General features: G+C 39.2%; 1 protein-coding gene across 3 annotated transcripts in view; it reads left to right on the top strand.

Moving 5' to 3' along the window:
• SULF2 (sulfatase 2) overlaps nt 1-26,454 on the top strand; it is a 167,683-nt gene that overhangs the window by 87,626 nt on the left and 53,603 nt on the right. Inside the window, exons 1-4 of one of the 3 annotated variants that reach the window (XM_075109216.1) lie at nt 10,107-10,207; nt 14,808-14,989; nt 16,656-16,903; nt 22,525-22,764. In XM_075109216.1, coding sequence (XP_074965317.1) covers nt 16,729-16,903; nt 22,525-22,764 — 415 coding nt within the window. In that variant the 5' untranslated portion in view covers nt 10,107-10,207; nt 14,808-14,989; nt 16,656-16,728. Of the gene's footprint in view, nt 1-10,106; nt 10,208-10,311; nt 10,451-14,807; nt 14,990-16,655; nt 16,904-22,524; nt 22,765-26,454 lie in introns of those variants that run through there. The other 2 variants (XM_075109214.1, XM_075109215.1) reach the window with 2 other exon arrangements.

Below are 26,454 nucleotides of genomic sequence, written 5' to 3'. Positions count from 1 at the left end.
ACTTTGTTGCTCTCGTTATCTGGGTGGTGACAGTTCAGAGCACAATTGCCTGAGACCTTGGTTGGCAACGTTAATCTGAAAGACCTTCCATGTGCTGAGTATCAAGGAGAGCCGTTTGCACGGGATAGTAGTTGATTTGTTCTGATGCATGTATGGAAACTATGGTAGGCAAAGCAAATGAATACATGTTATGTAGCTTGGAGATTTAATCTGCGGAGCCCCAGAGGTCCATGGGCTTCAAGCTGGAAACTGCTAGCCTAGCAAACAGAACAGTGTTTTGGAGCCCAGGATGCCTGTTCCTAGGTGGATCACTGACCGGTTGAATTGATCTTGAGTAAGTCATTTTACCTTTCTACAGCTCAGTTTCTCAAATCAATGTAACAAATATTTCATGCCTAATTTGTAAGACCCTTTGAGATCTAATTATTAAAAGCATTAGGTAAGAAGTAAAGTTACTACTAGAGAATATAAGATATGTGAAACCAGTTAGGCTAAAAACCTAAGAGAATTATAACTTTTATATTTTCATCTAGAAAAAGCCAAAGATGGTCAAGTTTAATTTAGCTGCAAAATGACCTCAGATCTGAACTACACTGCCATATGATAATGTAGTGTCCTGATGCAGATGTCGTCTTCCTGGCTCTGCAGTGTCAGCCAAAGAGCAGGCTTAGCGTTTGGATTGCAGAGGTGTATGGAATTGGCTGATTTTTAGGAAAAGCTATAAATTCAGGCCCTTGTCTATCCGGAGTTCAGATCCAAGGGGTTTATTTTAGGCATATCTATAGCAGTGGGATAAGAAAGGAGAATTATTAAATGAGGGCAGGAGCAGGAGGAGGAGTTAGCTGGGAAGAGAAGTTTCCAACCTAAACATTTTTGTCTTTAAAAATCGCAGCTGAATATAACAGATTAATAGATATCATTTATCTCTATGCTTTTCAGCCTGATTTTGACAAATTGCTGACTGAAATCTAAGAACACTTTCAAAATGCTACCTTTTTTCTTTGTGCATATTATTTTTAAACAGAAGTATTGTCATATTTTGAAAGATTATTTGGGTGCTTTTAGTTTTGACTGGTACGAATTTTAATAGACTAGATATCTTTCTACATTAAAAATCAGTAAAAATAAATGTGTTAATTGAGACAATACTCTATCCCAATTGTTAATGAAAAGTCTTTCACAGTATTTGTAGGGCAAAACCAGTATGTTGAAAGATCTGGACAAGGAGATAAAATATTACTTCTAAGTTCTTATCATTTGGTTTTAATATGGTTCAAATAAAGATGGTTTTTAAGAGATATTACTGTCCATAAATAATTAACATGTTTTCCACTGTTAGCATTTGAAGTGTTATCAGCTTCCTTCTGGCAGATGACACACTGCTTTAAGTTTCAAATATCTACTAATTCATGCAGCTTTTAAAAGCAAGCATTCTAAACAGGTGCTACCTGATATAACTCATTTTGATTTTGACTTGATGAGCCTGAGACTGGGATATTATTTGCATATATCTCTCCTTTTTCCGTGTCTTAGATATTGGAACCACCATGTTTTGCAAGAATCTTATGCCCAAGATAGTTTTTAAAAAAATAAAATTGCCCTAGGCGTTTTAGAGGTTTTAATCATAAAACTGGGAGTGTTAAATAGGTTCTCATTTAGCAAGTGTGTCATGGTGCTTTTGGTGAAATATTTTTCTGTTCACATAAAATACTTTCTTCTTGGTAAAATATACTAGGCTATTCCAGTTACTTTGTCTTAAGCTGATGCAAGTCAGAACAAAATTTGGTCTGTGATCTTGTATGCATTTAGAAATATGCAAGCCAAAAATCTGCTGGTGAATAGGAAATCCACCTTGGAATTGCATACTCCTACAGCCAGAGCTCTTTGAATAAAACATTCCACTTTACTCCACAAAAGATTTTGGCCATTTTTTAAATCCATTCAGCTGGGAATTATTAAGCCTGAAGTTTGTCTTGACCTGTTTCTTTGCTAGTAAACAAAATTTGAAATGTTTTAATGCTGAGCTATAAATACTGATTGGTGCTTTACCATCATTCATACTCGAAGGATAGTGGATAAGTTTTTAGTTTTACAGCTGTTATTACTAAAAATCTGTGTGATTATTTGTTAGGTACATCCAGGAGCTTTTTGCTGATACTATGTGGTTTTATTCAGAAAAAACTAAAAGCCAAATCTGCAAAAATAGATTTTCAGTTTAAAATCTCATTTTATCAAATTGCTCTGTATCTACAGTTTACATATCAACTTTTCAGCGTATGGCAAGAACTTTTTCCAACTAAGAGCATCCAGTCTTGTCTTAAAGAATAGTATCTTCAATTCCTGAAGATATTCTCATGTCAGACCCTCTTATTTGGCAGGGGAGGTAGTTGATCTCTTATACTTTGGGACTAGCATTTTTCTCAAGAATTATTGCTGTAATCAGCCATGAGAGTGATGAGGCATACAAATAACATAAAGCTAACTAAAATGTAAATAAAAAGGTTGCGTTGCCAAACGTCAAAAGTGTTCAGCTACAATTTCAGGACTTAAGGAAAGCTACATAAATTTTCCTATGGGTGCTAACCACTTCCGAAAAATCAATTCACTCCATTTTAGGTGTGTAAATGAGACTTACTATCTGTAAGGTATCTGACCTGTAATTTGTTGCTCACATAATGCAGCAGCTTTGCAGTGATGGAAATATAGACTGTGCTTCTACTGAAGATAGTAATAAAATTCTCTCTGAATTCAGGATCAGACCTAATTTTCAAGGAATGCTTGAAGTCAGAAATAATCTGTATTCTAAGCCAGAAAAGGCAGCTGTGATGTTTCAAAATTTAAAAAAAAATAATAAAAATTATGTTTAGAGGGACCAATCAGGCGCAATTTGTTCTTTGCCAAACATAGCTGTAGCCAGCAACACTCCTACAATGATGATGAGTTAGGGCTTTCTTTTAAATGGCAAATAGAGAGGATGCTGCTTGTGAATCTAGAGAAAATGACATAGAGCTAAGTATTTTTCTCAAATGAAAAGAGAAATTATGATTACAAATAATAACTCAAAGTGACAGTATGGCATAGCAAAGGGGCTCAGTCGGATCTTGTAATATGCTGTATGCACAAAGAAAATATAAATCACCTGAAATAGGTACTTATGTGAGAGAAGATAAAAGGCTGAAACTTAACTAGTTAGGTGGAAGACCAGGATGCTAGTCAGATTACAGAATTGGAATCTTTTATCTTATTATATAAAGTATGAAAGAAGAATCTAATTGCACAGGACTCTGAACACAGACAGTAGCTGAAGACTTATTTTTAGTGCTTTAGACAACTCTATAATCAGCCTGAAATTTTTAAAATACGAACAAAAATCAGATCTCTTTATACAACTATTAAATAACACAAAAGACGAGAAGAGGAAGAAACAGGGTTGCAAGGCACATTTCAGACATCACTGAGTCAGTGGCTGTTAATAGCATAGTATTGTAGTCATGATCTAGGCTTTCTGGCACGCAGGAATCTTAATTGTCACTTCCTTATAGGAGACTGTAAGCTCTAAAGGTGATGCTAAAGCTCACACGTAGATTCAATTCTATTTTTAACTTTCTGGAAATGAAAGTAAAGCATTCTTTAGCAGGGACAGGACATGTTTCTGTTTCAGTATTTTTCTTCATTTTGAATGAAGTAGAAATCATTTGGATGCCTTTAATGTCCTTTAGACATTGTATAAATCATCTCTGCCTTTGGGACCTAGGGGAAAAAAATTGAAATTGTTGACCTCTAATTAAAAAGCAACTTTTTCTAAATATAATTGTCTATATTTTAAGAACACATAATGTATGCATGAAATCTTTCAAATGACTGCACATTACCTGTACTGAGAGTTAATGAAGCTACCATAACACCGTCAAACTTGCATATCTACTTGCTGATACATCTCCGTAGTCCCCAGAGGAAATAACCTGCGTAACCAAATGCACCAAATGACCTTACAGAAAGTGAGTCAAGAAACCCCCAAGGTCCTTGCAGATGATCAATAAGTGAATGATGCCAACGACTGGTAGGTGAACATTTCTCATGAGGTAACTACCGTATCTCTGATGAATCAGTCCAGACCCTCGAGAGACATCTACAAAGCACCTTCAAAAGATAAGCCTCCATGTTAAAATTCATGATTCTGTTAAAAGGTAAAAATGATAGACTTGTCAGAGATACTGGTTTTATGGGTATTATAATTTTCTTAACCTCTCTTCTGATTTCTCCTGTATCCCCACCTCAGTAGTAAGCCTATGTTTTTCAGCAGATGAGTAAGCTGTGCCTCTTCTTTCTTCGTTAGCAAGCCTTCTTGTATCAGAGGTACAGGAAGCTACTTTTCTTTCAGATGGCTTGATTAACACATTACTTAGAGCAGTTTAGCTTTGAAGATTGCTGCTTCTATTTCAGACCTGAGGAAGTGCTTGGTATGCCTCAGGGTGTGTCTGTTCTTCCCACGTGTAGCAGTTGATCTAGTAACAGCTAACACAACCCACCGTAAGCTTTGCCTCACTTGTGCTATTGAGGCAACCGAACAAGAAAATGACTGTGCGAAATGCTGGCAATTGTGCCATTTGCTCTCCTGGTATTTCTTAAAATTGTGCATTTGAAGTCCAGCTTAGAATATATAAATACTCAGTCAGATCCAGATATCTATTATTATTATTAAAAGTGTTTGAGGTAGAGAGGGAGAACTGCTAAACAGTAATAAGGAGAACACAATAAAAAGCACGGTAAGGAAACAGTAAGCTGTAGCTTTCCTGGTGGAGGTGAAGTCCAGTTGCATCCCTTTGGACTTCGTGCCTACAGAATAGGTCTTTGTAAGTGAAGGTTCTTCACCTGTAGGTGCAGCAAATTCAACTGAACCTAAAAACCGCAAACCAAACCTTTCTATGGCAAAGAGTACATAACATACACTGGATACCTGCTCCAACCTGGGAGCTATTCAGAGGCAGGACATGAAAGTGAGCATTCCCGGGTGCCAGGAGCGCTCTACTGGAGACAGGTGGAGATTGTGCTGTCGTGCAGGCAGAGTCTCCGCTAACATTAAATGCACAGTGGGCCACACAAAAGAGTTATCCTTTTAGTGTTATATTAAGGTGAGACCTGCTGCTCTACCCATCCCGTATCAGTTGATTATATGTCTTTCTGCTCTAATACTTTCAAATCAGACTGTAGCTGTTACTAGATAGGCACAGAGTATTTATCATTACATACTTCACTGTTGTCTTAAGAAATGTGATTTAAATAAGGACAATGGCTATTGACTCCTGTAAGAGAGGTTTTAGTAAAAGTGAATATAAGTCTTTCACATTTTGCATCACAGACTGCCTTGTGCTGAGCTTGCAGCTAATCATTAGTTGAACAATGCATTCAGTTGATTGTAGTCCCACTGCTCCATATCCGTACAGTTTCAACATCCAGGTATCAGAATAAGAGGCAGCCTGCGCACCATACTAAAATGTGTTGAAAGCCTATGAAGGAAAATTAGATCAGGATGTAAAAAATAATTCATCTAAATTCTGTATGAAAAGAAAAATTCTTTATTAGAATCAACTATTGAATCATTGCTGGCTTACAAGCAGCTATTGTAGGGGTCATTTACAAATGGGGAAATTGAGGCCTGTTTTTTCACTATTGTTCTTTTCTTTATATGGGCTGTGTGGCCAACAATTGTTCATTGAATTTACATCCTCTGTCTAGATCTTCAGATGCATCTTTGAGCCTTATTAGTAATATTCATGCTCAGAACATGTATATTCATTTTGTATGTGAACTTCAGGTTCATTCTAACAGTGTTTACTTATTAATTTCTGCTGGCTTTCCAGGAAAGACTTGAGTTTGTTGTCCAGATAGGTAACCCATCACTTCTGTCAGTGCACTGGAGCGTTACTTTTGGTACTGTTACAACTTCCCCATCATCTTTGCTGCTTCAATATTTTGCTGGTTAACTTGCATCCACTGTTGTGAGTTACCATTAAAATTGATTAATCTTAAACTAGATTTGTATTAGGTCTTGACACATTGCAAACTTCTAACTAAATCCATACAGTATACTACAGTAAATCTTTATTTTCTCACTGAAGAGTATAATGAATTTTCTTTGCTTAGTATTTAGATCAATCAAGCAGAGGTGAATTTTTTCCTTCTTTACTTTTCTTGGCTGTGTTCCCCTTTTCCATTTTCACAGTACCTCAAAACTTATAAACCATTTTCCCCCATAATATGATTGCATATTTATAGAAAGTGCAACTTGACTTTAAAAGATAAGAGTGGAGCAACGGCCCACAAAATCCTGTTGAGCTGGAGTCTGCAATATAAAACACATATAATGTGAGGGATCAAGGAGTGGAGCATATTGTGCTGTTTATGCCTTCCTAATAGCATTCCAATCTGTTGTTGAAGCAGTATTTACACATTTTATGCAACTGAGATTAAGTTGTCTAAAGAAGTAAAAAATTAAACTCTATACTGCCATAAGGTTTCTGACCAGTGTAATCAGTATGACTCTGGACTGAATACTGTAATAAATTACACTGAGGAAGAGCGAGCGAGATCAGACTCATGTTCTGTTTCTGGCTTTAGGTCTTTAAAGGTGGCTCAGAGCATGTGCGTATACTTTAAAAAATATGAAAGCACAGAGGAGAAATCAAAATGACTAATGGTTTGAGATGTTTACATAGGATGAGTTACTATAAAGATAAAGATTATCAGGTCTGAAGAAGAGTTGGAAGGCATTGACTGAAGTATGTAAAAACATGAAAGCCAGCTCTTCTTTTGTATTTCATGTAACATGAGAACAATATTTGAGCTCTGAAAGCACAATATATTTGGCAGCAGTGAAACGGACATGCTGCGCGCAGCATGTTGCCTGTCTTCTATTTTTGGGGTGGTTTTTAATGACTTTGGACTGTCTCTTACTGTCTTCTCATTTCCCAGAAGTTGCTTCTCTGTATCGCTGACAGGCTGCTCTTCCTGTTGTGCTCCATTACGGGGGTCAGTCCCCCGTGAGTGCTTGTTGCACCCTTGAGTTTCAGCTGTTATCTCAGGACTGATGAAGGGTAATGCTCTGGATCTCCACTATCTGCCAACTGGATCAAAGTGGTTCCCCTTTACGTGCAAATCCGTGGTTTAGTTAAAAGTCCAACATGCATTGTTCAATATGGTTTTCTGTGCCACGCTGTTTGAGAGTAAGGGGGACAGACAAACTGTAGATTAAATTTTTGGAGGGATTTATGTGCCTAATAATGCAGACAGATGCGATATGATATATAAAGAAATGCTTGCATGTCTGTTGTCTCCTAATTTTAGTAGGTATATCCTGGGACTTTATTTTTAGACAAATTATTTAGATAATAGGCAACATTTGTTATTTGAGGTACAGTAAAATAACTCCAAGCTGTTAAATGGCATACTGGGAGAGAGATCTGCAATTTAGCTGGTGACGCGCAGTGAAAAAGCTCTGGTGTGGGAGTGAAAGGGAACGATCTTTCTTCTTCATTTTATCTTTTGAACTCCTGATCAGTTATGATGATCCATATAGACCAATGGAATCTTTTTCCAGTTAGTGAATGAAAACTGTTTTATTTAAAAAGTAGATACCTAAAAGGTTCCTTCCCCATTGTACCAGTAGGCTTTCAGACCTCCTTGTTTTACCAGTAGTTTCACATGATTTTATTGCACTAGACTTCGAATAACCCACAGTGTTTTAAATACATCTTTATTCCTTGAATTTTTGGCAACAGGAAAACTAGCTGAAAACACTAAACTGCCTTAACTTTGGAAACTGTTCACCAAGTATACATAATAGTTGTTATCCATCCTATTTTGTAACAGTGCCAGAACAAGTTCTTTTGAAATGCATGAGATGGAAACCCCATTCTCTTCAAGAGGAAGCACCTTTCACTTTGCAGGGTTGTCTCAGACCAGGGGGTATATTATCCTCTTAATGCACTTGCATAACTCCCATTAACATTAATGGAAATTACATGCACCCACTGTGAGGTGAATATACTCTTTTGTTGAAATGAGCGATCTATTGCGACAGATTTTCCAGTGATGTTAAATCAAATTTAGATTGCTATACTAATGTCACTAATACTAGTTTTAGTATCTTTGTTGCTTGTAGTTTGTATTAGTGAAAATTCACAATGTAGCTTCGTATTAGGTCAGATGTTTCTTATAATGGAAAATCCCATTTACAGTGCTGTAGAAAAATGATGTTTTAAACAGGGAGTGTGTCCATTTCCTTCTCCATTGTAAAATGTGAACCACTGTATAGCAAACTTTGTATTTTCTTTTGGGTTGGTAGTTACTGTTTGCAGTCCCTTTAGCGAGAGTTTGTAGAGGTTGTGTATTGCAAACTGTTGGCCTGTGGTTAGGGCAGGGGAATGCTGGGCTCCTGGCCTTGTTGCTGAAAGTCTGTTTGGCTCTGGGTGACTCAGCTGCCTTATCTGACACTAACTTGTGTCTAAAATGTGTGGAATCAGAACCTCATAGCTCACAGGTGCGTTGGAAAAATTAATTATCTGTAAATTGTTTTATTGTGAGATGAAAGTTGCTAGCAAAAGGCCAAACGTTATCTCAGAAAGCAATATAACAATTCTGTCAAAATGTTAGCAAGATGTAGCTCCTGTTTCACACACAGCTTTTGTATTATTGTAACTCCCTGTTAGGGAGCGGTTTGTTTATACCAATACAGTTATACTGTTGCAGCCCCTAGTGTGGGCCCAGTTGTACTGACACAAAGTGCTTTGCTTGTACTGTTTTTTCCTGTCCGTACAGGCGCACGCTTGGTACCTTACTAGTGACATACTTGTATTTGGAGGAATTGTGCCATTTCATTTTTTGCTGATTTAGGGTCAAATCTATGTGTAGCCAAGAATGCTGCCGACAATGAAAAAAGGTTCAAGACGATTAGCCTTCTCCAGCAAAGTCCAAATTAGGTCATTGGAGGCAATGATTGTTTTAAAGCAAAAATCCAAATAAATCATAGATGGAACAGAAGTATTTGTGTGTGTGTATATATATCTATATCTATCTTGTATTGCTTTTCAAAATATTTACTTCTAGAACTCTAGACTACAGCCAGGCATTTTCCCCGTAGCATTTTCAGGAACCGTCGTATCTCCTTGCTGGTTCTGCAGCTGTAGAAGTGTGTATTTTGACTTGAGTAGGTAAATGATAGAATCTTCTTTTTCTAATCTGTTTCTTTCCCCTCCTCTTCCATTGATTGTTGTTCCTGCACACAAAAACTATATCCTGTCCATTTTCAACCACATAAACCATTTTTGCTGTAGCATCATTTTATGATAAAATTAGTGGCTTAAAGTTCTCTATATTCTCAGATGCATGCTTTCTAATGCATATTTTACAGATACAGATTCAAAATAAAAACTTACGGATACACTGGAATCTGTGATCTATGGCCACCTCTGGGTGTAGTTCAGTGTTAGATGTAAAAATAAGTGTTGGGAAGTTCTGAGGTAACCTGTGTTTGAACGTGTGACACCATCAGCATGGGAACGCTAGAAGAAAATGTTATACTCTTAAATTTTTGTTAACGTATTAATGCACCAGTATCTTTGAAACATAGGCATTTAAGAGGCCCTTAAAGAATCCACTGAAGGTATGACATATGTCCATATTTATCCAAACAGAACTTAAGTTCCAGGAGTAGAATATAACTTGTTCCAAGAGGTGTAGCCAAGCACCTGCAGTAAACCTAGTCCCTACCTCCAGGAGCTTGATTAAGCTTTTCTTAATTACTAGTGAATGTTGGGGTCCTTTGCTTCCCACTGCACCGGTGGGCTGGGCGCCGGGTTACCGGCACACGAAGAAGCCCTCGGGCCCTCTCTCCACAGGTGTCTCGGTGCAGGCCCCGGGCAGAGCCGGGCCGTGTCCCCTCGCCCCTCAGCACAGCAGCAGCAGCGAGGGGCCCGCCCGCCGCTGGCCAGCGGAGACGAGAATAAATTATGAGGGGCAGTTAATGCCCTCCCCCGCCGCGGACTACCCCCTTTGCTTTGTGCGCCCAGCGGCAGCGCGGCGTCGGCCGCTTCCCCCGGGGGGGCTCTGCCCCCGCCGCGCTGCCGCTGGCCCCGGGCGCTGGGGGAACAGGTTTCCTCTCTGCGCGCCGCCGGGGCGTTGCGTCAATCCTGGGAGGAGGATCCTCGAGGTAAATGAACTTTTTAAACGGGAAAAGGAGAAGAAGGGAGAGGAGGAAGAAGGGGGGGGTGGGGGGGGTGGAGGGCAGCACCCGCCCGAGCGCTTCCTCTAAACGCTGGTTCGGGAAACGGGCTTCGGCCGCTGCCCGGCGCCGCGGCCGGAGGAGGATGCGCTTCCCCGCCCCGGCGGGCTCCGCGGGCCGGCTGTGCCAGCCCCGGCCGTAGCGCGGCACGGCTGGGCGCCAGCTCCGCGGGTGAGGCGGCGGCGGCGGCGCAGGGAGCGCTGGAGGGGAGCCGGGAGACCGGCGCCTCCCCGGGCAGGGAGGGCGCGGAGCCGGGGAGCGGCTGGCGGCGGTGCCCTCGCATCTGGGGCTCCCGGAGGCCGAGCCAGGCTGCCATAGCGGGGAGCCTGGGCGGGAGGGTCTAATGCAGCAGGCGGCGAGCAGGTCTGGCCGCGCTCCTGCTGCATAGGTAACGGGCGGGGCTGGAAGTTGAGTGAGGCGCTGCGAGAAAGGGGGCTTAGGGCTGGGAGGGCAGGCAGGGGCGAGCGGGCGGTGGATGCTGGACCGGCGGAGGCTGGGGGAGAGGCGGCGCGGTGCGGTCCCGCCGCCGGGGTGGCTGCGGCCCCGGCCAGCCCCGTCGGGGCTGCGGGAGCTCCCCCGGGGCGCCACCGCCCTCCGGCCCTCCCGGCTCTGGGGCTGCCGCCGCCGGCCCCGGCGCGGCGGGCGCTGGGGGCCAGCTCGGTAGCTGTTAGCCGGGGTTGGGGGGTGCCGCGACCCCTCCTTGAGCGGGGGAGGAGACGGGTACGGCCCTGGGGGTGGTGGGTGTCGGAGGGGCCCCTCTGCGCCTTCCCCCCCCCGCCGGAGCTGTCCCCGGCGCCGGGCTGTGGCTGTGGGGGAAAGAGTTTCCAAAGACAACTGATGCTATCGCACTTAGCTTCTCATTTAGCAAATTACCGTGCCACCCCACTGCCTAGGTGTGCTTGCCTGGGTATGTACGCAGCATGCTTTTATTTCGTCTATGAGGCTGCAAAAAATCGTTTATTTGGTGGAATGTATTTGTGTAATGGTAACTGTTCTTGCCTACTTCTTCTGTCTTAAAGCACTTACGTTCTTTCTGATATTTTCAGAAGAGAATGTCTGTGGTTACTGCTGTAGTTACTGCTGTAGTTAATACAAGTTAATATTGTTATCTTTAAAGTCAAAGACTGTGTATCTTCATTGTTTATAGCTATGTGAAGATAATAATAGAGAAATCATTCTTAATCTCTTTCAAGTTGTTATTGGGTTATCATTGTGTGTGGTGCAGAAAAGTGCGTTTATTATTCTGGATTGGGGAATCCAAATAGCAGTTCAACCTGAGGACTAATTAATTGTGCATGTATTACTGGAGAGCTCTAATAATACTGTGCAGGCAGTGAACAGAAAGAATAGTATGGATTCGTGGAAAGTGTATTGTGCTGTTTAAAACACTTTCAAAAATATCAAGTCCTAGGGAAATTTATATGTAATTTATAATTCAATTTTAATTAAACTAAAAACACAGAATAAGAAGAGATTCTGTAATGTGAGTAAGCTTCCCTGTGATAAACATTTAGCTTTGGTATAGAGTTCACAAGCATAAGGAAGGAGGGTCAGATGAACATGTCTGAATAGTACTCCAGTGCTCTAATAAGTCTGGAAGCTCTGTTTCTGACTTTTTTTCTGAAGAAATTGTAGCTACGTGCAAATAATAACACTTTAGCCATAGTTTGTGTAGGTAAATCAGCACAGCTCTAATCTTCGAGAGTCATGTTTAGCACTGGGGGTTTGTTCTTGTACTTTCTCTTAAATTTTTGACTGCCTGGGGGGGAAAAAATCAGAAAGTATAAAAGTATAAGAAAGCTCAGCATGTTGTTAGATTACAGCCGTAATGTTGATACTAGCCTTCCCCTGAGAACCTTGTTTGATTGCAAACAAGATCCTTCCCAATCCACATATAAAAATGTGTTTATCTCTTACAAGCAAAATGTAATGGTTTCAAATGCTGTTTGATGGCCTCAGTGAAAAAGGAGTTATCTTAACCAAACCTGGCTGTACAGGAGTAACTCAAGAGTTAAAAGAACAGCAGCATGGCTGAATCCATTTAACTGGCAAAGTGGTTTTAATTGGGTTGGTTGCTAGGGAATGGCTACAGTGCCATGTATTTTGATGAATTTAAGCATTGGACAAATGGTGTACCTAAGTCTGCCTAAATAGTACACCTGGTATTGGCTCCAGCCGCGTTGAGAGCAGGTGTGCGTTGCTCCTTGCTAACCAGTTTTCTGTTATTGTGCAGTTCCACTGTGTGGCTTACCTGCTGTTACCCTGTTCTGTGGTGGCTGCTGGGCAGGTTGAGCTTGCCATACCAATTCTGTATTTAGTGTTTTACAGTATGCTTATTTTTTTAAAAAATCCATTAACATAAACGTGAAACAGCTTTCTAGAAGTAGGCTCATAGCATGATTAACTTATGTGTTTGATACAAGAATTAATTTGTTACATGTTTGTACCTCTTCTGTTACAGGAAGAGTCAGATACTGTTCTTGATTATATTGGAATAACTTACTTATTTGACTTAAGGGAAGCTGCAGTGGGCTTATGTGTTGGGACAGTTATGCTAGGACTTGCATTAGCAAGGTTGGGAGCGTCAGTGTGTGCGAGCCACTGTCAGTTACTGGTTTTACAGACAGGGCCTGTTACATCTGTGCTAAGCAATACTAATCAATAGCATGTTAAAACTACCATCTGGGGGTAGAACTGACACCAGTCATCCCTGTGCATCCTGCCTGTGCTGCTGTAGAGCTGACGTTAATTACTAAGGGTAGTATTAAAAAGAAGTCTTTCCTTGGTGTAAATGCTACTTGGGAACAGAATCTGGCTCCATTCTTATATAAATAGAATAAATGTGCTGAAGCCTGACTCTCTCTTTTCAACATTTATAATGTGACTTAGTGTAATGTTCTGTGTTGCCACACAGGAGAATTAAGTTTGGCTCTATTCTCATTCCCCATACTAGCAGGAGTTAAGAACAAAAAGAGACAGCTGTATCTAATTCAGGCTATGAAGGGAGTCAGGGACTTGTTAAACTCGACCGTAAACCATAGAAAATAGGAGGACCAGACTTTCTCTAAAGCAGCCTGCTAGGAGATTTCATAGGCTTAATAAAGCTCAGCTAGATGTCCCAGCTGAAGAACGTTTCATAAATTTCTGATAGCACTTTCCTAAATATAAAACAGGAGTGACCAGACTTGTCAAGTTCATATGTGTAATCTGGGAGAAAATAAGAGGCATACCTAATTCTCATGAGAGCCACTACAGATTAAGCATCTTTAATATTGGAGGATGGCCTGCAGAGGCATATAAAGCAGCGAACCATCTGTACCACTCGGATCAAAATGCATCGTTGGAGAGGGTGCTATATTAAAAGTGAAGGCAGATTGGGGCACTGCTGTGGAGCTCTTCTGGCTTTATCTATGAGTTGCAGATTAAACTTGTTGACAGAAATGGGGAAAGAACTGTTAATAGAGCCATTATGTCATATTTCTTCCCTGAAGTTCACTGAAGGCTAGGGGTTAAAAAAAAAATCAATCTGCATTTGATCACTGGCAACCCATGTGAGAGACTCTTCTGTTGCTATTCGGAGAACTATTTAAAGCTAGCTTTTAGATTTTACTGTGTATATGCTGTAAGCTGTAGCATGTCTAGCTTTTATGAATACATACTTCAAGAAATATGTTATTTTCTAAAATTGCTTTAATTTTCTTACCTAGTTATTGGTATGAGTTTTGCACATAATTGCATACTTTGACTTGGTTCCCAGCAGTACTTACCTTGATAATAATAGGAACATAACACATCAGAATAGTTGAAAAATCTTCATTGAGGAGGGGGTTGAGAAAGAGATAACAGGTTTGGTGGAAGATGCCTGTTGTACTTGATGTGAATTTCTTTCACCCGCGGTATCATCTCAGAGACAACTAGTTCTTTTAACCATAAATATACAAGTGTGGATAAAGTATCTGGGGAGTAGCAGTTTATGTACATCCCCAAATGTGTTAAGTATTTTATAGATAGATAAGCAGTACTCTGAGCTGCGGACAACTTGTATTTTTAGATACAATGAAGTGAGTGAGGGGCAATAAAGTGTGAGGAAAAGACAGGCTGAGGCGAGGGAGGCAATGAGGTCATGACGTTACTTCCATGCATTTGTTTAAAAGACATGAGAAAAATGCAAGGAAGACAGTTGTATGCACAATACTCTACAGTGTGTAGTTATGAGCAGATATAACAAGACTGGACAGCCTCCTACATGCTGCAAGAAAAGTCAGCGAATGCTATTATTCTGAGAAGCTATTGGCTAGTATAGGGCAGTAAAAAACTACATTAACTTTTAGACCTTCAACAAAACGTGTGTGTGTAACGAAAACATGTATGTGGTCAGTTGTTTGTTTTTTTTTAAACAGAAGTACATAAGGAATCATTTCTGAAGAGCAAAAGATGTTTCTCTACCCCTTCCCCCAAAAAGCTGGTGTCCAGGGATATGTGCCTGCTAAACTAATTCCCCCCCCCCCCCCTTTCCCTTTTGAAACAGATCCAGGTTTGTGTCTCAGGCTGCTTTTGACTACTCTGGAGAGTAGCAACACATTGAATCTGACATGATTCTTCCCAGTTGTACTGCTGCAGATGGAATTCTGAGTACAAGGAATGAAAATTGATAGGATTTGTCGGTGTTCCTTCTGCTATAGCCTGGCAAATCTCTGAGCAGCAGCAAAGGTACTAAAGCTCTATCTGTAAACTTAGGTAGTTGGACTTTTCTCTTTCCCTACCCACTGGAACAAGTACTAGGATATTTTAAATCGATTTTTAGTTTCTATGAAAAAAGTTAATTTCACCTGCCTGTGAGACTCACTGGAGAGACTAGTAAGGAAGAAGGATTTTTCATTTCCTCAAACCTATTAGTGTACATTTTTGGAAAGCAGCCTTAATAAATATTGCATCATACTATAGCTACGTATCTGTTGACTTCCATGAAAATTCAGTATGCTTTTCTTAAATAAGCACAGAAGCAGAGTATAATTTTTCAGACCAGTGGTTTTGCTATTGCACGAGAACTTTCTTAATCAAAGTTTATCTCAAAGAACAGACGCTGGTAGAGATGAAGTAATAATGTGGCTATGAAATAATCTGCTGGAGGAAAAACTACTTTCCCAAGTGGCTTTAGGGACAAAATAGCCAATGTATTTCTTTGGGTAAAAACACTGTGCTACGTTCTTTCTACACAGGCATTTCTAGGCTTTACAAAAAGCAGATAGTCTCCCTTGTGTCATTTTTAATTGATTTTTCACTGCATTACAAGAGATCATTGGCACCGGTCCAGGAGAAGGCAGGCAGCATTTAGGGGATTCATCAAAAACTGACTCTGATCACTGGATCTGATGAAATAATTAGTACTTGATATTTTCAATACAGTTTCATACTGTTATTTTGACTTCCAAAAGCAAGAAAAAATCCCTTTGTACCAAAAGATCACTGAGTGAAACTGATTTCAAAAATTCTTCGGCACGCTTGTTCATTTTTTTGGAATCTCCTTGTAGAATTGCTAAGAATTTTTTATTGGCTGATTAACAGGAGCAGCACCAGTTAGACATGCTCTGTTTTGCAAACAAGTCAATTTTGGGGCATTGTATTTCTGATGGAGAGAAGTCATAGGTAGTGCAAACCATTTTAGTGTCTCCGTTCCCATATATTTGCAGTAATGGGCCTTCAAATGTGTTCATTAATAATAATGATATTTTTAAAAAAAACATCTTGGAAACCAACAGAAATGCTGAAGTGGTATCACACTAACGTCAAAGCTGTGGTATATTTCAAACCATAGTTCCAAGATCTGGGCAGCTCTGCTCTCTAATGAAATTTGTAAAATAAATCAGTGTATAACAGGTCTTCTATCTGAGGATCCTCTGTCATCTTGCAAGCATGTTGTTAAGTCAGTAAATTTTACCACAGTCCTGTTCAAAAATGTGGATAGATGTGGTTTTTTTCTTCAACATCTGCGTTTTTGATGCAGTAAAAAAAATGTCATCTCAAAACATCCCAGAACCTTAAGGAAGAAGATTGCTTTTTATAGCTATCAAAACAAAACTGTTTGATACCCTGCTATATCATTGAACTTGCTGCCAAATTTGAACATAGAGTGAAACTCCATTGCCTATGTTGGTAACAGCTTATGAACTGTGAATTTTTCAAGTTTCTGCTTCTAGCTGGCACTAGAAAAACATTCAGTTGCTTTGTTATTGTTTGGTTGTGGGTTTTTTTCCCCATAGGAATTAGATTATTTCAAGTATATTGCTTTTTACTTCTTTGGAGAGAACCTTGCTGTTCCTTAGCGGGGCAGGAGGGTCAAGGTATAAATAAATACTTATTTCCCTCTCCCTTATAGGAGACCTGCAAACAAAAAAGAAACAGAAGCCATTAACCTGCCTTGTTCAGAGAGAACAGTAAATCAGCACAGTATGGCACAGTATAGTATTGTCCTTGGATTATTCATGATGACTGTTTTATCACTGTTGGATGGAAGTTCAGCTTTCCTGTTAAATCAGCGTCTGAAGGGAAGATTTCAAAGAGACCGTAGAAACATCCGCCCAAACATCATCCTTGTTCTTACTGATGATCAAGATGTAGAACTTGGTAAGAGCACAACAAGAATTTTAGCTAACGAGTATGGCACTGCTTTTCCTTGAAGCTAGATTCTTGCATTCAAAATAATTATCTTTTTTTTTTAGTGTAAAAAATGATAGGAAGAACAAGTAGGAAAAGCTTAAACCTACCTTTATGTAGAAAATACTTCCTGTCTGCATGCAATTCAAGGACAGCAAAAAATTAGTCTCAACCTAAAACTCCAAACTTCTTGTTTCTGTGGAAATAAGAGATTCCTGCCTATCTGTCTTCATCTAGACAAGTAAACTGTGCTTCTGGCAATTGCCAAGTATAACCTGGGAAGCTACATGCCAAAGCAGTAGGTTTAAATTAATAACTGATTATTGCACCTTGTAATTACCCGAATTTTTTTGTATAATTGCAGACATTCATTACATATATACAATTTTAATTACTTAAATGTTGCCTAACATAGTCATGCTATTCTTGGTATTGTCCACTTAGACGTGTAGTTAATTACTGACCAAAATCACTTAGTATGAAAAGGTTCTACTGTGTTATTCAACACTGTGTTAATTGTTGAAGAAAGGAGGTGAAGATTAAACACACGCTTTGCCTAATGACTTGGAATAATGAATTAACTGACAGGGTTTGGGTTTTGTTCTGTTACCTGAACAAGCTTATATTTACCAGCTGTTGTCTGTAGTTCAGAGAAGTGATTAACACAAACCAGTTTACGTTAATAATTTTGCATGAGAAATAAGCTTTTAAGTGAGTATAAAGCCTGGAACGCCTGAAAGACAGGACCTTGTATATGTGTGGTCTGGTGGGGTTTTTTGTCAGTTACTGCATCAAATTTCTAGTATGGATGGGAAAAATTGGAAAACAGACCTCACAGAAGAAACAGAACACAATAGTAAAGTTAATCAACTTGTATTACTTATACACTTACTCATCTAGTTGAGAAGTTTATCACAGCAACGTGGCAGTATTCTTACAGATGCTTCCTTTTTATCAGTATTACTGCATGTTTGCAGTGTCGTACGTGTCACATTCTTCTCAAAGGTGGTGAGAAAGCCTATGGCAGTAACCAAATACAAATGTAATTCAAATCAGTAGGATCAGAAGATTTGTTGTTGTTACTTTTTTTTAAGTGGTTATTTGGATCACAAAGCAGTTTCAATAATGCATATCCAAAAGAACCTAAGTACATTATCTTGCAGGCTCAGAATGTGGTCCTAAAAAATTTATCATCTTCTATTTTGTGCTAGCCTGCTTGTTTCTGATGCAATTGTCTAAGTCCTTTGGGTAGTATATTTCTCTTCTCTGATAATCTGATGCTTTCCAATTTCAAGCATAATGGGCATGTGTCCACACAAATTAGGATCTAACTAAGGAAAATCCATTTGATGAAGCTGAGATTTGATATTTGTCATTTGCCACTAATGGCTTTGTGAGACCCAATATTTGTTTGAATTAATTTTTATTCTTGTCTATTGTCTGGTGAGCTGTCCAAGTTAATCAAAATTGCCATTTGTGGGGATTGTGGTTAATGCATTTATGAAAGATGAAAACAAGATGTGAATTACAAATAAAAGCTAAGGAAAACTTGGAAGCTATGAAAGTGTAGCACAGAAAGCTGTGCATAACTAAGATTTCATCTGTTTCTAAGAATATTCTGTAACTGATGGGTGTTGCAGCTTTCATTGTTCTTTTGTGGCTACTTTTGAGGCAAAAGGGAACACAACACAATCTCAAGTGCTCTTAACAGCTTTTCCTCTATTCAGATTCAACAATGTACCAGAAGCAGGTGGAGTTTACCAGAAAGAGAATATCATCCTTTCAGGAAAGGAGTGCAACTTTTTTTGTTGTTCTTTTTTTGTTTGGGTTTTTTTGTTTGTGGTGGTTTTTAGTTTGTTTGTTTTTGGCAGGTGTATGTGTGTGTTTCATTTGCATTACTGTTAATCATGAGTTTTACTTGGGGAACCAAACCCCTCAGCCTTGTATTGAAAAAAGGAAAAGACTGATGAGGGGATGATGAAAAGGATGCAGAATCTCCAGGTCAGAGGAGAATGAGTGTAAATTGTAATAGATACAAATGGGAGAAGACAAATGAGAACACCAAAAACTACTGAAACATGCACGTTCAGTTAACTGTCTGATCAAGACAGTTGTACTGACAAGTAGAATATAAAGAGGAATATACTGATGAGGAGAAAGAATTAATTAGAAACAGAGACCTTTTTTTTTTTCTCCATTAGAGCCATTTAAGTCCAAGTTAGTATAATGCTGATGTCCCCTGTGTGATGGACTCAGCATCTCCAGTTTAATTAGGTTTGCCTACCATATTGCTGTGGTTTAACAAACCATCTTATTTCACTATCTCATAGTTGGAGAAAGATCTGATTATTTAGAAGATATTTCAGCCACATTAGAGAAATGTGAGTTAGAAGTGATTTGTATGTTCCTACACCTTCCCCTGAAAAACTACAGAAGTGGCTTGGAAGATAATTTTTCTTGGTTATCATATATGGAGATTAGGGCCTTAGAGCTTCGTTAAAATTAAATGGGGGGGGGGGGGAAGGAAATGAAGATGTGAAAAGGGTGTCTAATGAGGTTTGAATAGAATAAAAATAGAAGGCTTTAGGGGGCAGTTAATTAACATTGTCGGGTTCAGTTAACACATCTGCGTATGGATACCACCTCTTAAATTGTGCTTCAGAGTAGACTAAGTCACTTGGGACTTAATACAAGTTCTTCAACAGCTGGAGCTCCCTAAAACTCCTGTAAAATATGACCTCTGGCAACAAAACACAACTAATGAGGAAGTCAATATTATTTCATAAACAACTGGTATATTTTCTCCACTAATATTAGTCAAAATATTAGCCTTATCCCTAAAGTGAACTGTGAAGACACACTAAGCAAAGATATGAATACCACACAAATTGCAAGGGGATTTTCAACCTGGGTTTTGCTTCACTTTGTTCAGTGAGCAGCTTGAATGCATCAAATTGATCAAACTTTCATATTTTCACAGTAGTCCAATTGATATATTTTTAAAATAGCTTAGAAATTTCACATTTAACCACTAGACAATTTTTATTAATTATCAGTGGTTTTAGACAGGTAACAGAACATTTTCTGAATTAAATATTGACACTTGAAAGCATGACTTAGCTTGGTACATCCACTAATGAAACCCCAGAAGGTTTTCCAACTCAAAAGGTGGTTGGTGAGGTTCCAGTTGCTGATTAACGCATAACTAATCTTCCACAGAAAGATCAATTTCTGCATTTTCTCACAATTCTACGTTTGTATCGGAGGCAAGCTGAAGAAATAAGTTTGGGTTGGCTGGGTTAATGCTCTTTAAAATATTTAAAGCTGGCCTATTTTAGATTGTACAGAAGAGTATGCTGGATTTTTACCTTCCACTGATCTGTCACTCTGTATTAGTTCTCAAGCTGGGGAAGCAGATTAGATCATATGTTTTTGTATTAAAGACTGTTGATATATAGGCCCTTGTCATTACAGCAGTTTTATTAAAGGAGGTTACGGTCCCCAAGGGGAGTCTTAACATGTACTGTTATTTATGCACAGATGCCTCTGTCATTTAAAGGGGTTGTTAAATTTTATTTTAATATTGGGATGACAAAACATTCTTTCAGTCTGCCTGTTAAGCTTGGGCTAGCTCATAAGACAACACAGAGGGAACATCCACAGTTTTCAGGCTCCCGAAATGTATAATTGACTGTTAGAATTGTTGACTGTGGTGTTAGTGCTTTTGAGCACTGACACTTAACCCACAGAAACAGAAACTCTCGCTTTCTTCAGGAACTTCTTTTCTGATATGTGATGTTTAGCAAGTTCTAAAGGGGGAGTGCAATAACCTGCCTGGTTCTTCTCACAAAGTGATGTGACGGAGATGTGCTCTGACCTGAGAAATGTGCAAACAGATTTCACTTTTTTTTTTAATATTCATTCCAACAAAATGACCTCAAGAAAACTAATACCATGGCTATTTTTAGGTGAAATGACCTACAGTAGCTATTAACCTTCCTCCACAGTGCCAGAGAGTCAAATTTTGTATGTGGCTTATGACCATTTTCCCTCTAGGTTTTGACTCCTGGTTATATCAATGTGCCCTGTATCAAATCGACTTATTGTTGCAATTTCATAACGAAATCCCTGCCTAAAGAGCTTAGAAGAAACCTAAACTCATTATTGACAGAAACAACATACAGTTTGTGCCAGATGGTTGCAGGATGCATTGATTAAAGCTGAACTATTAATCCAACTCAACCTTGGGTAAGTTAGCCCCAACCCTACTCGAGCATGAACCCATACCTTCATCACCATGTTAGCTATTGGCTTTCCCTGCTTATAACAGGAAGGGAGGGTTGGTGATGGAAAGGTTTACTTACTCTCTTTGCAAGGTTGTGCTGATGACAGGTACCATTACAAGTTCTCTGGGAAATGGAAATTCTTCCTAGATCAAGTATGACTCACTCTGATGCAGTTTTAACTATATCAGGCACCAATATATGAGGGAAACTGAATGTCTTCTGTGTCTAGGAAGAACTCTGATATGGATCCAGATTTAACTAGGTGGATGTCTGTGGTAAAGATCCAGTCTTTGTCCAAAGCCTTGTCTTAAACGGGAAACAGAACAGCCATCTGGCAGCAGTGTGGCGTTGTGTAATTGTTGGCAAAAAGACTTTTGCTCCCGTTACCTCAATTCATTCAAGCCCCTGCCAGTTAAACTTGCTTGTTTGTTTTTGGATGATGGTTATAAACTACATAGTGTTATATGTCCCAAGTAGTCATCTAAAAATCTGATTCTGCAGAACCAAGCCTAAGAAAATTGAGTTTTAGGTAACACTATTATCAAAATGGATCAAGCGGTTAGACAGCATAGTGTGGGCTGGTTATGGAAATTATTAGGAGGGCTTTCCTTTGCCTTTGGGTCAGTGAAAGTTATAGAAATCAATACCTGCTCATACATCACATTAGAGAAAAGAACATTCTATCTAGAGAACAACTCTAGCAGACCCTGCTTGAGCAGAGCGTTGGACTAAATCTCCAGGCGACCCTTCCAACCTCAATCGTTCTGTGATTGCAACCCTCAGCCTTTTGCAGAAGATTAGCACAAAAGTCAGTGCATCAGGTATCTTCTGAAACTAAGGATTAAATAATGCTTAAGGAGTATGCAAACTTTGGTCAGAGTTGCTGCACAAAGTGAATTTGACCCTCAGGCCACATTGTCTCAGCCTAATTCATGCTGGTTCTTGCCTTCTGCTGCTGGAACAGTACTAGTGGCTCCAGAGAAGCTGCACAGATGGTGCAGATACTTAGAGCGGTAAATCTTGAGTTTGGAGAGAGAGAAGTTAAAAAAGCATCATGATCTATGTCAACAGGTTTGAGTCAAATCTTAATTTAGGACTTCAGTATTTGGTTCTCAAAACAATGGGATAACTTCACTAGAGGGGGGGATTAATGATATCTCTGGATTTGGTTCATTATGAGATTACAGTGCCCTTACTACCTGTGCTGCATTCTGGTCTCTGATGTAACAAAGTAACAAAAGAGCTCTTAGTTAGCTTTTATGGCTGAAACAAGACAATAATTCTGAGGTGGTTTTCTTCTTCCAGGGTCTATGCAAGTGATGAATAAAACAAGGCGGATCATGGAACACGGAGGTGCTCATTTCATCAATGCCTTCGTGACAACACCCATGTGCTGCCCATCTCGCTCCTCTATTCTTACGGGAAAGTACGTCCACAACCACAACACTTACACTAACAATGAGAACTGTTCTTCTCCATCCTGGCAGGCTCAGCATGAAATACGTACGTTTGCAGTGTACCTCAACAACACAGGATACAGGACAGGTAAGTTCAAGGTTGGCTCCATCTGAAACCTTCCTTAGACTTACTAGTACAGGGGATGATGTATATAATATTTTAATTTGTTCTCATAATGGACTGCAAAAGTACAGAATGCCACAGCTTCGGTCTGGTGTGTAGGTTTAGTTTCCTTGTACTTTCCTTGCTTGAGGAAATCTAAAACAAGAAACAAAAAAAAACCCAAACCCCACTTTTTTCAGAAGTTGGGAAGGATAAAATAATGTGCGTGCTCAAACCGAAGGCGTAGCACATGTAGCATATGCCCTGCAATCAATAAAAATACATATCGTGACAATGCAAGGGATGGATTTTCCTTCTACAGTGGAAGCCATTGAGGCAGTAGGTGTTACAGGTATGTCTTCCTCTGTGTTAACCTCTCTCACAATCTAAAAAAATGCCAGTCTCAAGAATAGTGGCTGAAGGGCTGTGTTCTCGTTACACAGCCACTACACGTAGACAATGAGTTCCCAATCTCAGTATATTAAGCAATAGGTCTGATTTTGAAGAGCTTCTCACATCATTGTCTTATTATATATTGTGGGAAATAAGGCAAGAAGGACAGTTTATGTAAACAAACCAAGACAACTGATTGATTAATCTTTAGAAAAGCCAGTGTAAGCAACATCTGAATCCTTGCTAACTTAAAACAGTGGACACTAGTACTTCAACTTGGAGCAGGAGGTCATTAGAATGGAAAAGAAACAAAGAGATCCTGTGACAAACATTTCTGAATGTCAGGGAATTTCTCTGCCAAACGTTCCTGTGTAAACATTTACAGAAAAAGGGTTCTGTTTTCCATGAACATACCCGTCTCTTTCTGTGGGACAACTTTTAAAATGCACAATGCATTGTTGCATGCTTGGGTCCTGCAGCAACAAATACCAAGATGTTTTATTGGAATACAGATTTAAACTTTCCCTTAGATGTTACTTATTGAGGAAAGCTTCTCTTTTCCATTTGCCTGGCTGGCTGAATGATTAGGTCTTAAAATTGGTGACTGATTCCAGAATATTTTGTCAGCCTTATCTGCAGTCAGGAAATGAAAAGACATGTTTATCTTATTAAATTCAACAGAATTAGGGATGGTGGGCCAAATTTAGCCTGGCAGAAAGACACTTTTGCTTCAGTGAATCTTCTGAGACAGTTCTGTTAATTTATGGTAGGATTTAATGTGGCTCAGTATGCAGCAAATGCAGTACACGTTTTGGCTAACTTACCATCCTTGTTCCTGTTGAGCAGTACCCTATAGTACAGCTAACCCTATCCAGTTAAATGAACCTATTAACAAAGGAAAAAGCTGCTATCTGTATGGTAGTAGTCACTACCTTACTGGTGGTACATCCATACTTGAATTATGCAAAGAATTAATACCATTTTCCACCAGTCGTGTATTTTGAACCTAGAGAAAAGTCATTGTGGGAGGTCCATCTCTGCCATTATAAAAAATTTCTTGGGAATAAAAGGAGTAATCATTCTTAGCACTTTCACAGGGCTTTATAATAATTAACTAATGAATTCATTAAAATTCAGTGACAATCTTCCATTTCCTTCATTAATATTAGACTGAGAAGATACAGTGGCTGACTGCATTCAAATAATTATTTTTCCACTTCACTGTCTGAGCTTTTGACATTTTAAATTGATTTTAACATTAAATTTTAAGAAAGAGGAGAAAGGCTATTGGTAAATGTTTATTACCTGAAAAATACATGACCAGATTTTAATATCTAGATACATGCCAGGAGAAAAATTCTTAGATTATCAGTTTCCTGCTTAGAATTTTCTCTCCACAATAGTTGCTGGTTACTATTTTCTATTACATCAATACTTAAAAACTTAACTGAAGTGGATCTCGGTGTATAATTGCTTGGTAGGGAATAATTGGTGACCTAAACAGTCAATGGGTAAACAAAACTAGAGACAGAATAGTGGCGTACTTTCTACAAGGTCCCATGCAGGTGAAGAGCAACATTAAGAGGAGGTGCAGGTTTCGATGCACACTCCAGTGCCCTAGCCCCTAAGCCATGCTGCACTTCTCTGTCATGTTACATACATACAAAAAAAAAAAACCAGATTCTCAAGTCAGAGTAACATTCTATATGCAGGACAGGTAGCTTTTGCAGATGAAGAAGTGAAGGCCACTTTTAAAAATTGTAACCAAGTGATTTAAGAGTCAGACTTAATTTTTAGAAGTGATTTGCACGATTAGGAACTGAAGTGTTATGATATTCACCTCCAAGACATCTAGGTGACTTTTCAAAATGGGATATCAGGGTTCTGAATTATTTATCTTGAAGGTAAATTAGTTTCCTTAGGTCTTTTCCTCTCTATACAGAAATATTATCTTAGCAAGGTCTGTCAAATTATATCTGTTAGATGGTTTAAGACCATTAGACTTGAAAATGGTGTGAAAGAAAGATTCAGCGTAGTGGCTCTACCATGATAGCTGTTATTGCAAAAGGAAACCAAGGATCTCTGCTGGAAGGGACATAAGAAGAGTCCTGACGTATGCGCCAAATCCACTGACTCTGTTACTACTGCTGGCAGGCTTGGTCCATGGTGGTGAATTACTAAGCTGGAATATCCTGCAAGTAGTCTGGAGAATGACATTTTCAAACAAAAGACAGTTCTGGATTTCCTGCCTCATGTGTTAAAGACTCTTTTCTCCCTCCCTCCCTCCCTCCCAGCTCTAACTTCAGTTCTATACTATAAGTTGGTTTCAAGTCAAACATACATGTATCCTTTCCCTCTGTTTCTAATTGAGTTCTAAGCGTTGGTAATTTCGCTTTAAACATAATGTATGATAACTTGAAATGAGAACGCATTAAGTAGAGCTGTGGTCTCCTGAGGATTATGCAGAGGTTCTAGCGGTAAAACTTATCTATACAGCTACTGTTTCATCACCTCTCTTCTGCACGTAGCTTCACGTTATTTAATGCACATTTTAACTGTCCTGAAAAGAGGAATATATACACTTCTGTGAACAGCTCACGGAGTAAAATCCACAAGATAGCCTTCAATTGAATACAACTTCCCCAGGAGCTTGAGATGAAGGCATCCCCAACTACAGAAATAAGCCAGTGTCTGTGGCTTCCTTATTTCCAGTCTTATTTTGTTTCCCTCTTACCCTCTCTCTTATTTCTTTCCCTAAATCTGTTTTCAACATAAAATGTTGTAGATCATGAGAAACACCTCATCTTTTTCTTTCCCCCTGCTATAATGTACTCTTCTGATAGGATGCCAATTCTAGCATTTAAAGTGTAATGGCTTTGTCATCCTGATTTATTGTTTCAAGCAAGAAGTAATTCATAGCTTGATATTTTTTCAGAAATAGGATTACCATTTCATAGCATTGAAAGCAGCTAAAAGCTAAACCGAGTATTTGCACATTATGAAAATATTTTTTAAATCTTAGTTTAGTTCTTTTAGGATGGCAGTACTTACAAAGTAAAAGAACCTGTTGGCTTACTAAGTTTTTAATCTTCCAGTGCCATTTGTCTTCAATATTATGTAGCTTATGAGCCAAAAATGACAAGAGGTTCCCACCTTCTCATTCCAGTTTAAGACCTTAAATTGCAGCTAGCAATTTAAGTCCTTGTGGTATCTTCCTGCATTTTTTCTTTGCTTTTCTGAACGCTGGGATTTTTGCAGAAGTCTTTCAAAATCATAATTTAC

Source organism: Phalacrocorax aristotelis, chromosome 13, assembly GCF_949628215.1.
Source record: "Phalacrocorax aristotelis chromosome 13, bGulAri2.1, whole genome shotgun sequence".
NCBI classification, from domain to species: domain Eukaryota; kingdom Metazoa; phylum Chordata; class Aves; order Suliformes; family Phalacrocoracidae; genus Phalacrocorax; species Phalacrocorax aristotelis.
The sequence above is the reverse complement of the archived record's forward strand: the minus strand, read 5'-3'. Positions and strand labels throughout refer to the sequence as shown.